Raw genomic sequence first — 13,550 nt, forward strand, 5'->3', positions numbered from 1 at the left:
TTAATCTTCGCAAAACTGTCATCAGTCTATCAAAGAGTGACACAAATACACCTTTACTTCTATTCAGAAGTTAAGTAAATATAGACGTATTTCACAAAGTTCTATCCAAATCCAGAAGTTCCATTCATCCTCTGTAGTTCTATTTTTTACCCAGGAAGGTTTTGTGTTTTTCTTTAAAAAAAGAAATAAATCTGCGCCGAAACCTCATTCGGGGAGAAAAACACTGTCTTCTGAGAGTCTTGTGATTCTCACATATTTCTTCCTCCGCAGTCTTGCAAACATGAAATGCATCTTTGTTCTCCCCAAAAACACACACACAGACACGGACATACACACACACACACACCATACATACATACATACACCTCCAAAGCGACAGAGACATTCTTTTACCAAACTTCCTCATGTGTGGCACACAGAGCAGTGAAGCTGCATTACTGCTGATCAAGTGTTTGCTCAGTCAATTTTCCACTCATTGGCCTTAAAAGTGTGGGAGTTAGGAGGCACTTAAAGACCGCGTGAAGTGAACGAGAAAAGCAGAATGGAGAGAGAGGGAGCCGGAGAAAACAGCTGCTGTCAGTGTGTGTGTGTGTGTGTTTTTTGTTGTGTGTTTGTGAATGAAATGCTTCGGCCAGGAGCAGACCTTTCTTTCACCTTTCAAAGTTTTGCAGATCCGTCCCACTGGACACTGGAGTTGATCTGCCATACAGGCTGTCTTGCTTTTTCAGCGATTACAGAAGCCAGGTCGAGGTGAACGCAGCCAGGGCACCTTCACTTCACACGTTACACAGACATATGTTGATTTTTGAATAATAAACACCCCAGACTTTCCCACACACCGGCCGCACCTAGTTCCCACACTCTGCATCTTTATGCACACATCCCCGAGTCTGGGTACATATCCCAGAATTCCATCAGGGCTTGGAGTTAAGGGGCTTCTGAAAGATAAACAACGCTGGCATTTGCCTCGTTTCCTTCCGCTCTAACTCTCAACGAGACCTCACATAAGACAATCGGGAAACCATCAGCACTGTAAATTCTATTTCTCTTATTTATTTATTTTTTGCTCCTTATTTAACCGGAAAGAAAATTGCATTCCCAAACAACAGACGGCAAAACAGACTTGCAGATTTGAATTTGACTCAGTCTTTGAGTGGATGCTCTCCCTCCTCCTCACAGAGCCAGCTGCCATGAGTGGTGGATACAAGTTTCCACACAAAGCTGTTCTCAAATGCAAACGGCTTCCTTAAATAGAGGCAGCGATGATTTATGATGAGATATAACCCAATCCCCCCCCCGCCCCCAAAAAAACCCTTATTTACTAAATTGTAGGGAAGTGCAGATTAATGCTGTAGCCCACCCCCACCTCCTCCTCAGGTCGAGAAGTTCACAGCTACTGCCTAAAAACTCCAGTGATTATTAATTAAATCACTGTGATTACTAAAAATAAATATTCTCACCAATAAAAAATTATAAATTTCCCCTTGTGGCACAATTTGAAAAAATATGAAGTATTTAAATTAATTTGACCTGCTGCCAACCCCTGCAGTCCCTCAGCGCCCCCGAAGGGGGCCAACCTCCCACTTTGGGAACCAATGCTACATATATAGTGCGATAAAGTTATAGAAACACCTGCAGGATTTACACACTACCAAAACAATTCACTGTTCCTGTTTCTGTGTCTTTATCCAATTTTCTTTTCCACACACATGTATTACGGTGTAATAATCCTGTGATAATCTGCTCTGTGGTTTTACTTAATGGACATGTTGACACTGGATGAACATTTATTTTCCCAGAAAACATTGAGCCCCGTCCGAAGCCACATTTCATTCCCCACAGTACCAGTGATTTGATTCAGTAGGATATTACTTTTAGTACAGACTTGAAACTACAAACAGCAGTAACACTTGAAAAGGCTGATTTCAGGTACCAGATTAGAGCATATAATTTGAAAGAAAGTGGGCACAACATTGACGTACTGTACTGTTCTGTTCTGTGTTTTTCTAAAAATGATGTCTACAAATATATCTTCAGCTCCCAGTTTAGCTTGAGGTTTGTTATGTAAATCTGTTATGTAATGGCTGAGTTTTTTTGACAACAAAGAGTCAACAGGTTTCCAATAAGTTTTGTATTAATTTGCTGCAAAGTTGGGTCTCATTTAGCCTTATTTTACATCCCGTCTTCTCATTTGGTTCATAGTTAAAAACACTGCATAAGAAACAGGTAAAATTACACCACACTATGTATTTAATTGATACTTTTACGGCATTGCAGCCACCTAAAAACATATAAATTTGAATTTTGAATTTTGAAATTTAATTCAGGAAACCGTCTCTGCTACAGCACCTCATGTGTTTTAATGATCACTGAAGGCCACCATATGTTCTCCCACGTGTGGATGATCGTGTTGAAGGGAAGGATATGTAAACATGCTAAATCCTACACTCTAAAATAACAACAAAAAAATCAAGCCAGACGTCTGTCTGTAGGCTTGACTGGCTGCTAATTGGTGACAGTATATTTTAGGTTAACTGCTGCCATCTCACTGCATGAAATTCCTAAGGGTAAACTCCAGGAACATGCATATATTAATAATTTCATGCAAATGAAGCTGGGTTTGAATTAAAAAAAAAGAAAAAAAGTCAAACCCTGCTGTAAGGATGCATACTTGTGAGCTAACATGGTGTTGGAAAAATAAATGAAGCTCGATGTCTTACTTTTTGTGGTATAATTCACTAGCCTGTGCTAATTAGCTCAGATTTAATGTAAGAATCTGTTTAATCTTCCACCATTTGGGAAGTGATTAACGTAGCATTTAAAACCATCTGCTTGACCTAAAAGCTAAGCCTTTCTTTCTATTTGGTGAATAGCTTATTGATTACAATACTGTAATAATCACTGCTTTCACTCGTGACCGGACGTACATTGTCGGACTACACCGGCTACCTTTATATATATTGTAGGAGGGTCGGGTCACTGCGAGCGAGAGGGGAGAGCATCCATTCATCATTGGCTGTTGCTGAACTCGCTGCCTCTTTTAATCTGCAGTATTTTGTTTTCCAAATTTATATCATGACATATGTGTACGTGCACACGTGTGTAAACAGGCTACAGGCCGGACGGTTGTAGGAGTATAATTTGTGTTTTATAAAGTGTGTGTGTGGACATGCATTAACACTACTTTTGATGTATGGTTATGTGCAGAGCTGGATGCAGAGGAGTGGTGCAAGTTGCTGTGCATGGAGTGCCTGGGCAGCCGTCTCAACGACATCAGCCTGGGAGAGCCAGACCTGTTAGCAGCGGGGGTGCAGCAGGAGCAGAACGGTGAGTGCCCAATTAGTCCCTGCTAACAAAGACAGCCATTCAGGGTCAATCTCGTTCTCTGTGCCTGCCATCAAACAGTTAGTGATTGCAGTCCAGTCCCATATGTGTTAATGCAGCTGAGCTCTCAGAGGACCGGGGAGCAGAGCAGTCACTGTCCAATTAGGCCCAGCTAATAGGGGCCGTTGCCTGTCAATAACTGAGCCACGGTCCCTAACATTTGGTAACATTTGCACACGTTTGTTCAGAGGAACAATTAAACGTGTGCACGTGCCAGTTGAAGGAAACCTGCGCGTGCGTGTGTTTGATATGTGTGTGTGTGAGTTAGAGCACAGGTCACAGGCTGTGGCCGGGGCTCTGTTCCAGGCCTAATGAGAAGTGCTGTGCATCACTGGCTTCCCTCATAATGAAGGTTGTCACAGAGATGGATGAGATTATGGCTCCTAAGGCCACGTGAAATAAATGTGCTTCCCCACATATTCCACTCACAGGAAATGGAAATGGAAAGGAGACAACGGGGCACAGCCGTCACACCGGAGCTCATTCGCGGTAATTTGTGAACTTGTGAAGGAAAATGAAAAAAAAAAAAAGCAGTTTAAAGTTGTACGGGGCGAGTTACTGGAAAATATGTGCTGTCGCTGAGTCCAGGTTTTATCTGGGGAGAAGGTAAAGTGGAATTATGGTCTTTAAAATAACTTGTTTTATTAGAGGGTGTTTGACACAGAATATATTTGTGGAACCTAAACCTGAGTGAATTGAAACAACAGGCTACCTTTAAATTCTCTTTTAGCCTTGAGAAAACTGTTCTTTTCAGAGAGTGGCCCTGACTGAAGGATTGGGGCCGATAAATACTGTAGATTAGAGTTCATTTTCACTGTCTCTAAAAATATGCCAGACAATGACATTTCCAATTTCTATCTTCAGCAGACACGTGGCGTATTTTGAATCATTAAGTCTAATTAGCGGGAGCTCATTTAGATCAGGGTGAAGTCGTTCTCCCTTCTCTCTCACTTCCTCCCTCATTGTCTGTCGCACAAAGTTAAATTAAAGAGAATGATCTTGGTCCGGCTCACTGGACGACCGCTCACACCCACTCTGATCCATGGAGCAAAGTGAATAGTAGTCATTAATTGACACTTAAAGAGTTCACACCTTATGGGTCAACTTTCAACCATGTGAAGGTTGTTGTAAGGTTTAAACGAAGTAAAAAATGTGAAATTCTGCTTCAATCTGAAAAGACTAGCACCTAGAATAATGATTTTTCTTTGAATAAAATGAAACAATCTGAGCTTAAAAGTCAGTGACTTAAATCCTTAAGGAGGTTTTCATCAAGTCAGAAGGTCGGGGGTTCAATTCCCAGCAGGCAGAATTTGATTGAGGTGTTTTATTCAATATTTCCAGAGCGTTTCAACGTCTACCTAATGCCCACCCCTAACCTGGATATCTACGGAGAGTGCACCATGCAGATCACCCATGAAAACATCTACCTGTGGGACATTCACAACGCTCGCCTCAAGCTGGTCATGTGGCCCCTCAGCTCTCTGCGCCGATACGGTCGAGACTCTACCTGGTTCACGTTCGAGTCTGGAAGGTGGGTTTTTGCACCGATGTTTTCTTTCTGGAGTGTTTGGACGCGTGCTGACGAGAACTTGATCAAAGATGCTTTGAGAAAGCAGATCATCTCACAGTCCTTCAGGCTCCGCTGTGACAGGTGCATCTGTGAATGAGTTTGGGTTTTTTTTTCATCCTGCACCGCATCAATCTGTCTCTGTAACTGCACGTTCAACCACACATATTTGTAAATCAGCAATCTAATCCAAAAAGTGAGCAAGATCAAAGTGTGTATAATTCTCTGTGTCTCTGTGTGTGTGTTCCTGGAGCAGGATGTGTGACACAGGAGAGGGTTTGTTCACGTTCCAGACGCGGGAGGGGGAGATGATCTACCAGCGGGTCCACTCGGCAACGCTGGCCATCGCCCAGCAGCATGAGAGGATGATGGAGGAGATGGAGAAGAGCTCCCAGGTAGACTTTTCATTTTTCATTCTTTATCATATTTTCCACAGCAGCCTTTTATTTTGGGCTGTCAGTGTGACTAACAGCCTGCAATGAGTGCAAAACATGCGGCGCCATCTAGGCATGGTTATTTATTGTGTGTCTGTTTTACATAGTGCTTTAAGATACAACAGGCCAGAAACAGTTGAAGTTATATGACGAGTAAAATACACACACACGTACACACACACACCAGGACCAAAATTTACACAATCTTCTGGAGTTTTTTTTTTTTTTTTTTTAAATTATGCCTTGTTCAGGAAGCCTTCTGGCCGCCTCCACCCTCGGTTGGTGCCCCCTGCCTCCAGCACAACACCCCTCCATCCTTTTCTTCCCTTCCTTTCTTCCTTTCTTCCTTCCTTCCTCCCCCTGCTATCATTTTTATTCTTTATTTATGTAGACCTGCCCAGGGTTTGATGAGCCTTGACCATATGGCCTTGCTTCTGGATCCCACCATTTTGGAACTTTTCCAAATGCTGCATTTATCTTCAGCTTTATAAATCACAGGGAAAGCCAAACAAAACTCACTCCACCCGGGTTTCGCAGAATGATTGCAAAATCGTGTTGGTAAGCTGCTCAGTAAAATATTGACATTTTTTTTTACATTTCAATCATTTCATTCGCTCAACAGCCGAGTCTTTGAATGTAGACAAAATCACACCTCACTTGCCCAACATGCAAATCAACGTTTGTGTTATATAACACAGTGTGATATAAGGACAATTTTTATTCTGTAATGCGATTTTGTTTTTTATTGCCATATAAACATAATTCAACCGAGGGACAGCAGGAAGTGAGAGACACAAAGTTTGTCTTTCGTTTCTTCTTTTCAGATCCACTCCAGAGAGACATTAACCAAGTCCATCTCCCTGCCACGCAGCGCCTACTGGCAGCATATCACACGCCAGAACAGCGTGGGAGATCTCTACAGTTACCAAGGTACAGGTTTGAAGTTGCTAATTATTATACACGCAGTGTTGCTATTTCCTTCCCCGCTTTGTGTCAGTGGAAAACGACTGCGGGAGGTGAAGACAGCGGATAATACGGATTTAATCATCTCTTTTTTTTATCCAGCCCTTTTTATGTCTTGTTCGGTTTTCCACAAACTAATTAGAATCAGAAAATAAAAATAAATAGTGACTTTAGTCAGCGTTATGCCTTTACATTTTTTTTCATGTATGTGAAGTGCTCCGATAACACTGAAAACAGCCTGTGTGTGGGTGTGTGTGTGTGTGTGTGTGTGATGATGATGGCCAGAGGCAATAAGGTGCTTATAGAACTAATGAGATCAGGATCTATCTGCGGTGTTTGCTGATTGGAACAGAATCCTTTTCCTGATGAAGCTAAAACAGAAAGTCACTCTGACATTGTCTTTTTTTCTGGCTATAGTTTATGTTGTTTTTTTGTTGTTGTTTTTTTTCTATTATCAGCTAATTATAGCCTGATGAAGAACGTGAGTCTTCCATTGTGACATCACAGTTTTCGTCATGTGCACTAAACACAGAAGCTTCCGTCCTGAGGACGTTATCCACAGTCTCATTAAAGTCTCCTCTCCAAACTCTGCTGAGCAGAGGAGCTTCCCTCTCATCCATCACCCTGGCACCTCCACTGCTCCTCCCACACTTTCCCTGTGTGTCCGTTTCGCAAACAGCCCTCCACCTTCTCGTGCTCATACACATTCCGTACTACCATTATCTTCTCTCCTTTCCCATGAATAAATTGAATGCATCAGTGTGTCTGAGGACGCGGAGAAATGTCTTGTCGACAAGGTGATTCCGGGGAGTGACGGGAGTCCTACTCCTGTTGTGACATATAGCGTCTGGACTGTGAGGGGTTCATCAGGAGAATGTCACCAAATGCTAGATGCTGGTGGGCCTTTCTGATACAACCAGAGCCATGTAAAGTCACTGCATTTATTACTGGTTGACAGAAGGCCTCTGCATCCTTTAAGTGTTCGGCTCGCCTGAAAACAAGACTCTCAACACGGCCAGAAACCAAGAGAAGATAAAGTCAAAGTTATGCTTCGGTAACGACAAACAAAAATAGCTCAACCTGTGGAAGAAACTCACTTATTATTATTATTATTGTTATTGTTATTATTATTATTATTATTAGTATTGCTGTTATTTAATTTCAGTCACACATAAAGAAAAAAGACACACAAAAAAGTCAGAGTACCTGGAAAAGAACCTCACACACTTTGTGATGCAAACTCCTCACAAAAAGACCAAGGATCAAACAGGCAAGAATACTCATCACTTATTCCAACGTGTGGTCACACTGTTTGTTTTACATTTGTCTAAAAAGCATCCTTGTTTCCTCATCATTCTGGCTCATCTTATGGGAATTTTGATTAACCTGATTGGCTCTCTTAAAGTCCATCACAGTCCAGGGCTGAGGCTGCAAGTTAGTAACAGCCCGGTTTCATAAAAAATATTTTCTACTTGGAGACTGAGATTACTCACGAAAATAAACCTCAATTGTAATACCTCCTCTGTCCTCTAGGGACCATAGTTGGTTGTTGCTTAATTCATTTACTGTTGCGACTGAACCCATTTATCCAGGCTAAAGGACAAGACACTGACTGGTCGGGGAATTATGGACGACTCGTGGTCGATTGTCTTGTCACAGGAGGCAGACGGCTGCGTTTGACCTTCCTACTCCCTGAGCTCCACCAAACACTCAGTGATGAAGAGACGTGGTGCTATATCTCTGTCACTACACTGAGAAATTCCATTACATTTGGCTATTTTTTTGTAAAATTTATTGGCAGTTCAAAAATGTCAGCGCATTAGTCCCCATGCGTATTTACACGTCATGATTTAAATTCTAAAGGAAATCTGTGGCCAATAAGACCATTAGCTTCAGGAGACTTCCTGCGACTTCAAAACTGCACGGTCACTTTCCAGGAACACTAGCTCTCTGGTTAGACTAAAACTTTTCACAGAAAATTGCTTTTACAAAATCAAAATCATGATTAATCATGATTGACAGTGATGTTATTGGATATACAGGGTTTGCCATGCATTAAAATGCATTTAAATTTTGAATCCAAATTAACATCACACTACATTAAATAACAACATTGTCGCCTTGAGAATATTTCCCAGTTCTAAATAGCAAATAACCAACATCTAAAAAGGTTCACAATCATAAAGCCTAAATAGCACTTGTAAACTAATAACCATTTTCATTTTGGTGTGACTTTTGTGTGGCTATTGTAAACTAATAACCATTTTCATTTTGACTTTTGTGTGGCTGCAGAAATGGACTGCATATGTGAACCAGCAAGCGTTGAAACAACAGTGTTACTATTAAACACTGAAATAATGACTGGGTTCAAAAAGAGGTAATTTGGACCAGGGCTGTGTTCACTTGGCTGCAACTGCTGTGAGCATGATGAATATCCAATCAGCACAGTCAATTTGCTGAGTAATGCTCTGGTTGCTTTCAAATACCCTGCGGATGCAGCCGAATAATTAAGGCGCACAGTTCCCCCTCCCACCGAAGCCTATTCACCTATTTGTTTATATCCGTGCCCCAGATAGCGGCACACCTGGCACATGCAGCAGTTTCACTCCTTCATTCTAATATATCTCACATCTGCATTCGAACCGGGTGGAAAATGTCTCAGTAATTCATCTCTGCAGTTCCTGTTCTTTAATTTCTTAATGGAACGTAGTCGTTGTTGTCAAATTTGAGTGTTCAGATTGAAGAAGCAAGGGGAAAAGTTACAACAACTGGTTGAAGGTGATGGTTGATGGTGACCCATCAGTGGAAATAAATAATTAGACATGGTTTAATGTGTGGACTACTACAAAGTTCACTTGGAATTTACATCCGTCTACAGTAGGGGAAATAGTGCTGCAGAAATAGTTTGGGAACCACTGAGTTAAAACAAGTCTCCCAAAGCTTTAGACAGAGGATATGGAAACGCCTTTGTTATTTACACAATAACTTTTTTTTTGCTTGTACATATAGCACATACATTTACATTACTTTCTGCTGCTCTTGAAAATATAATGAGCTTCTGTGTTCATTTTCCTGCAGCCTAAAATAAGTGCACTTTAAGGTTTGTAGTCTTTGCTTTTTCAAAATGGTGTTCCATTACCAGGTGTAATTTTGAAATGGAAAATGGATGGAAGTGCATGTATTTTTACTTTTTTGGTTTTATTATTAACATGCTTTTTTCACTTTTCTCTCTGTGTATATTCTTTTTTTGCTTCTCAAACGTTTAGCGGCACATTATTAAGCAATTCTAATGGAACTGGACATTTAACACAGGTGGAATGTGAATCGAAGGCAAATACAGGACAGGATTATGATATGGTCTGATCTGCATCAAGGCCGATGTCAGAGTGTGAGCTGTAGGATGTGATCAGGAAAGAATTAGGTTTGAAGTGAGATTTTTCTGCATTATTTAAACACAAATGGAAATACAAACTGACCCACTGTGATCTTCTGATTCAATACAGTCTGTTGTTACCGCTGCAGCTGGGTTCAAACACACACGCACACACACACAAAGACAAAAGGTGCATGTCAGCAGTTTTGCATAACCTGAAGTCTGAGGAACAGGCGGCGTCTCTTCCTTTGGTTACAGCTGTTACTAGGTTGCCATCTGGGTTATCATTCTGTGAGGACGCAAGGTGCAGACAGGTGTCTGAATGTGTGTGTGTGTGTGTGTGTGTGTGTCTGTCAACATGCACACATGAATAGCTGCTTATGTGTTGGGCTGCGCCATTAGAGCTGTCAGTATTTTTGTGTGTGACCAGACGAGCAGCTGCCATCCTCGGGCCAGATAGGATGACATGACCTTCCCTGGATAATGAAAAGCCACTGATAAATCACTGTCTGCTTCTCACAGGGACAGGGGGGGGGGAAGGGGGAGAAGAAGGGAGGTGCTGACACTGTCCCCTCTCTATTTTTTTTGTGTGTGTCTCTGTGTGTTTTTGTGTCTACATTTGTGTCTCCAGTTCAAACGTGTGGCTCTTGTCACTGCACAGCTCAAAGACAGTGTGTGTAGGTGATGCTGAGGAGAGCTTCCTGTCTGGTTTTCACATCAAATTGGCCCTGGTGTTGGGGCACTGTTTTGGCAAAGATGTGAAAAGGATATGCCTGGTTACCCCACCTGTCATTTCAGCAGTTTATTTAATACAGTAGCTTGGAGAGAAAATGCCCCCCCCCACACACACATACACACATATTTGTTTCGATTTCAAACTATTTTTTCTTTAAAAGCAAAACGCACTGAGATCAGTTTAAGGTCTTATCTCATTTCCCGAATTTGTTTCTCAAGCGGTCGGAGGCGGAAGACTGCTTTATAAGAGACACACATGCATAATGTATATGTGCATGTGAGTGTGTGGGTATGAGTCACCTGTTAGGGCTGATGCTGCTCTGCTCTCATCCTGGTTCCTGACGCCCACACTGGCACCTCTGAGCTGCTTCTTCAAACTCTTCACACAGGACGTCGCTCCCTTGGTTTTTTGGGGGTTTTCTTTTTTCTTTTTGTTTGTTTTTTTCATCCAGTTTTACGTCATTACTCTATCTTTATCTTTTCTAAAAACACACGTCTATAAAATCATGATTTAAAAACTGACATGTGTCATTTGGTAGCTCACTGTGACCTTCGTTATCAACAAAAACACAATTATAGTTTGCCATTGTCTGATAATCATCTTTGAAGTGCTCCACACCGGGCCATACAGTGGAACAGTGGTTAGACTTGTTGCCTTACAGCAAAATATCATAATCCATCCATCCATCCATTTTCATCCGCTTATCCGTTACCGGGTCGCGAGGGCAGCAGTCTCCACCCAAGTCACAGTGCACCGTATCAACCCCCCGAACCTTCCTGCGGGTGGTGAGTCCACTGAAAGAATATCATAATAATTGAGTCCATTATTTGCAGCCCAAACAAGCAGCCACGGGAGGCGCCATTATGTATGTGGTTCCTCTGGGGCTCAAACCGGTGACCTTCTAAGTGTAAGGCAGGTGTGATAACCGCTACCATATGGAATCAACATCATATATGCCAACCCCAACAGGACTAGAGACTAGAGCTCATTGTATTTCTTCCAGCAAAATAGCAATTAGCAGTTAGCATAGAAGAACCAGCTATGACATCTTGGGACTGGTCCCTGCCCCCCCACACCTCCACCGGTGAAAAATTGAGAACCCAAATATTTTTGGTTACAGGACAGCTGCAGTCTCTCAGGCTCACTTCCCTCGATGGATACCGGGCCGGGGCTTTTATCGTTCTGTACGGAATAAGACGGGTTATTGTTCCGCAGAACATTTGAAGGAGTTTCCTTGACATCATCCTAACAGGAGTGTGAGCCTCTACATCAATGGCACCTTGACACGTGTGCACAAACCTGGTACCACTTACTTAGCCTGTTCAATGAGGAAGCATCCAGAATGTTCCTCACTTCACCTTTTCACTCTTACTCCCTCTGTATTTGGGACAACTTTTGGATTTAACGTCTTGTCTGCGATTTACCACAGATTTGAGTTTGCAGAGCGTTTTTTTAGAAAGTATTCCAACACGCAGAGCCACAGCAGATGCTACACGATTGTCAGGCTTGATTAAGTCTGGTATTGCAGTAGAGCCAACGCTATCTTGTACTGAGATTCATTTCCTTTATCGATGTCACAACTGGCCTGCGTGTGCGTCTGGAACTACAACAATAATTTTGACAATTTCACAATCCCATTCGCTAGCAAAGCATTGCAGCGCCAACCGCTGGAATAAAAAAATAATCTCTTTGTCGATTCTTTTTTATTTCACTCTGGCCCTGGAAGAAAATAAAGACAAATTTTAATTTGTTCATCAAATTCCAATTACCCTGCGTGTGTAAATTGATCAGAAGAATATGGACACCAGGGAACTTTCTCCCTCTGTGAGCTGCATTAAAAAGCTACCAGATATGCTATGGGTTTAAAATTGATTACAGTGTTGTGTTGGGTTTTGCACCTGCTGAAATATTGATCGATGCCACTTCCTCTCAGTGCTCTGCATGATCAGCAGCCTGGCAGCTACTTTATCCCCGACCTACCTCAGCGTTCACGTCTCCAAACAGAATTCTAATATATTATTAATCGTCTCACAGTTGCATAAGAAAAAAAAAGCCCCTCCACCCACAAGGAGCCATTACCCCCCCACACACACACACCCACCCTCCCTGTGCAGTTAACCAATAAGCACTGCAGGACAAATTGGTCCAATTAATTTAAATTAAGGCGGCGAGGGAGAGAGCAGAGAAGGTGAGGTCGGCAGACTCCAGAGAATGATGAGACATAGATGAGGCCGCTTACGGAGGTCAAAGGTCGATTGCACCCAACATTAAACTTCTTCATTGCTATAATTAACCTTAATGCCAAGACGAGTATGAATGTAAAAATCGGGACAATGTGATCTTTAGATTTTTCTCTCTTTTTTTTGCACAGTAACCAAGCAACACTGCAGTACGAGTGCTTTGACGATAAATATATGATGTTCTATGAGAATGAACAGAGTTATTTTTAAAAAAATACTCTTTTCTTGTACTTTTTCCATAGAAACTGGCCTGTCGATGACGTTTATCCCCCGAGCACAGACGTTTCCCAGCTTTCTGTCTGTGGAGCCCGAAAAACAGGAGGAGAGCCAGCAGCAGCAGGAAGAAGCACCATCGCCCTCTAGTGGCTGTGAATCAAGTTGCAGCCTAAAACCACTTCACTGACAGAGAACTGCTTTTACCAAACCTGGACACTTCAGCCACTACTGTAGAGGATTGTAGAAATCTGTATAGTGACATGTGTAATATACCATTTCCTGGTGATACTTTAACAATAGTGTCGACTGTAGAGCGAGTGTAAAAAAAAAAGGCGGTGTTGTTTTGTCGTTGTTTTTCTTTTAGGTGACTGCAGCAGCTTTGAGAAAAAAAAAACTTCAGTCATTTCAGCTTAGCTTTAAAGCCGTTTGTTGACATGACGTCCTTGAGATTCAAAAGTTGTTTCGTCAGCAGTCAGTTTTCAGCCCTCACAACTAAAGACAACTCCTGGATGAAAAAGAAAAGTTTTTTTTTCTTTTTTTTTTTTACAAAACTACAAAAGTCCATTTGCAGCTGAGCAAACAACATTTCCTTAAACTATGAATGAGAAGCTGAAAGAAAGAAGTTCTGGAATGACAA

The 13,550-nt window shown here is 41.9% G+C and overlaps 1 protein-coding gene across 1 annotated transcript in view; it reads left to right on the forward strand.

The window, feature by feature from the left end:
* The window catches only part of dok6 (docking protein 6), a 41,363-nt gene extending 27,847 nt beyond the window's left edge, over nt 1–13,516 (forward strand). The window contains exons 4-8 of the mRNA XM_025054580.1: nt 3,208–3,327; nt 4,726–4,915; nt 5,208–5,346; nt 6,210–6,315; nt 12,940–13,516. Of these exons, the coding sequence (XP_024910348.1) occupies nt 3,208–3,327; nt 4,726–4,915; nt 5,208–5,346; nt 6,210–6,315; nt 12,940–13,100 (716 nt within the window). The 3' untranslated portion in view covers nt 13,101–13,516. The remainder of the gene's footprint in view (nt 1–3,207; nt 3,328–4,725; nt 4,916–5,207; nt 5,347–6,209; nt 6,316–12,939) is intronic.
* The last annotated feature ends 34 nt before the right edge of the window (nt 13,517–13,550 follow it).

Source organism: Cynoglossus semilaevis, chromosome 3 (genome assembly GCF_000523025.1).
Source record: "Cynoglossus semilaevis isolate Cse_v1.0 chromosome 3, Cse_v1.0, whole genome shotgun sequence".
Classification (NCBI taxonomy): Eukaryota; Metazoa; Chordata; class Actinopteri; order Pleuronectiformes; family Cynoglossidae; genus Cynoglossus; species Cynoglossus semilaevis.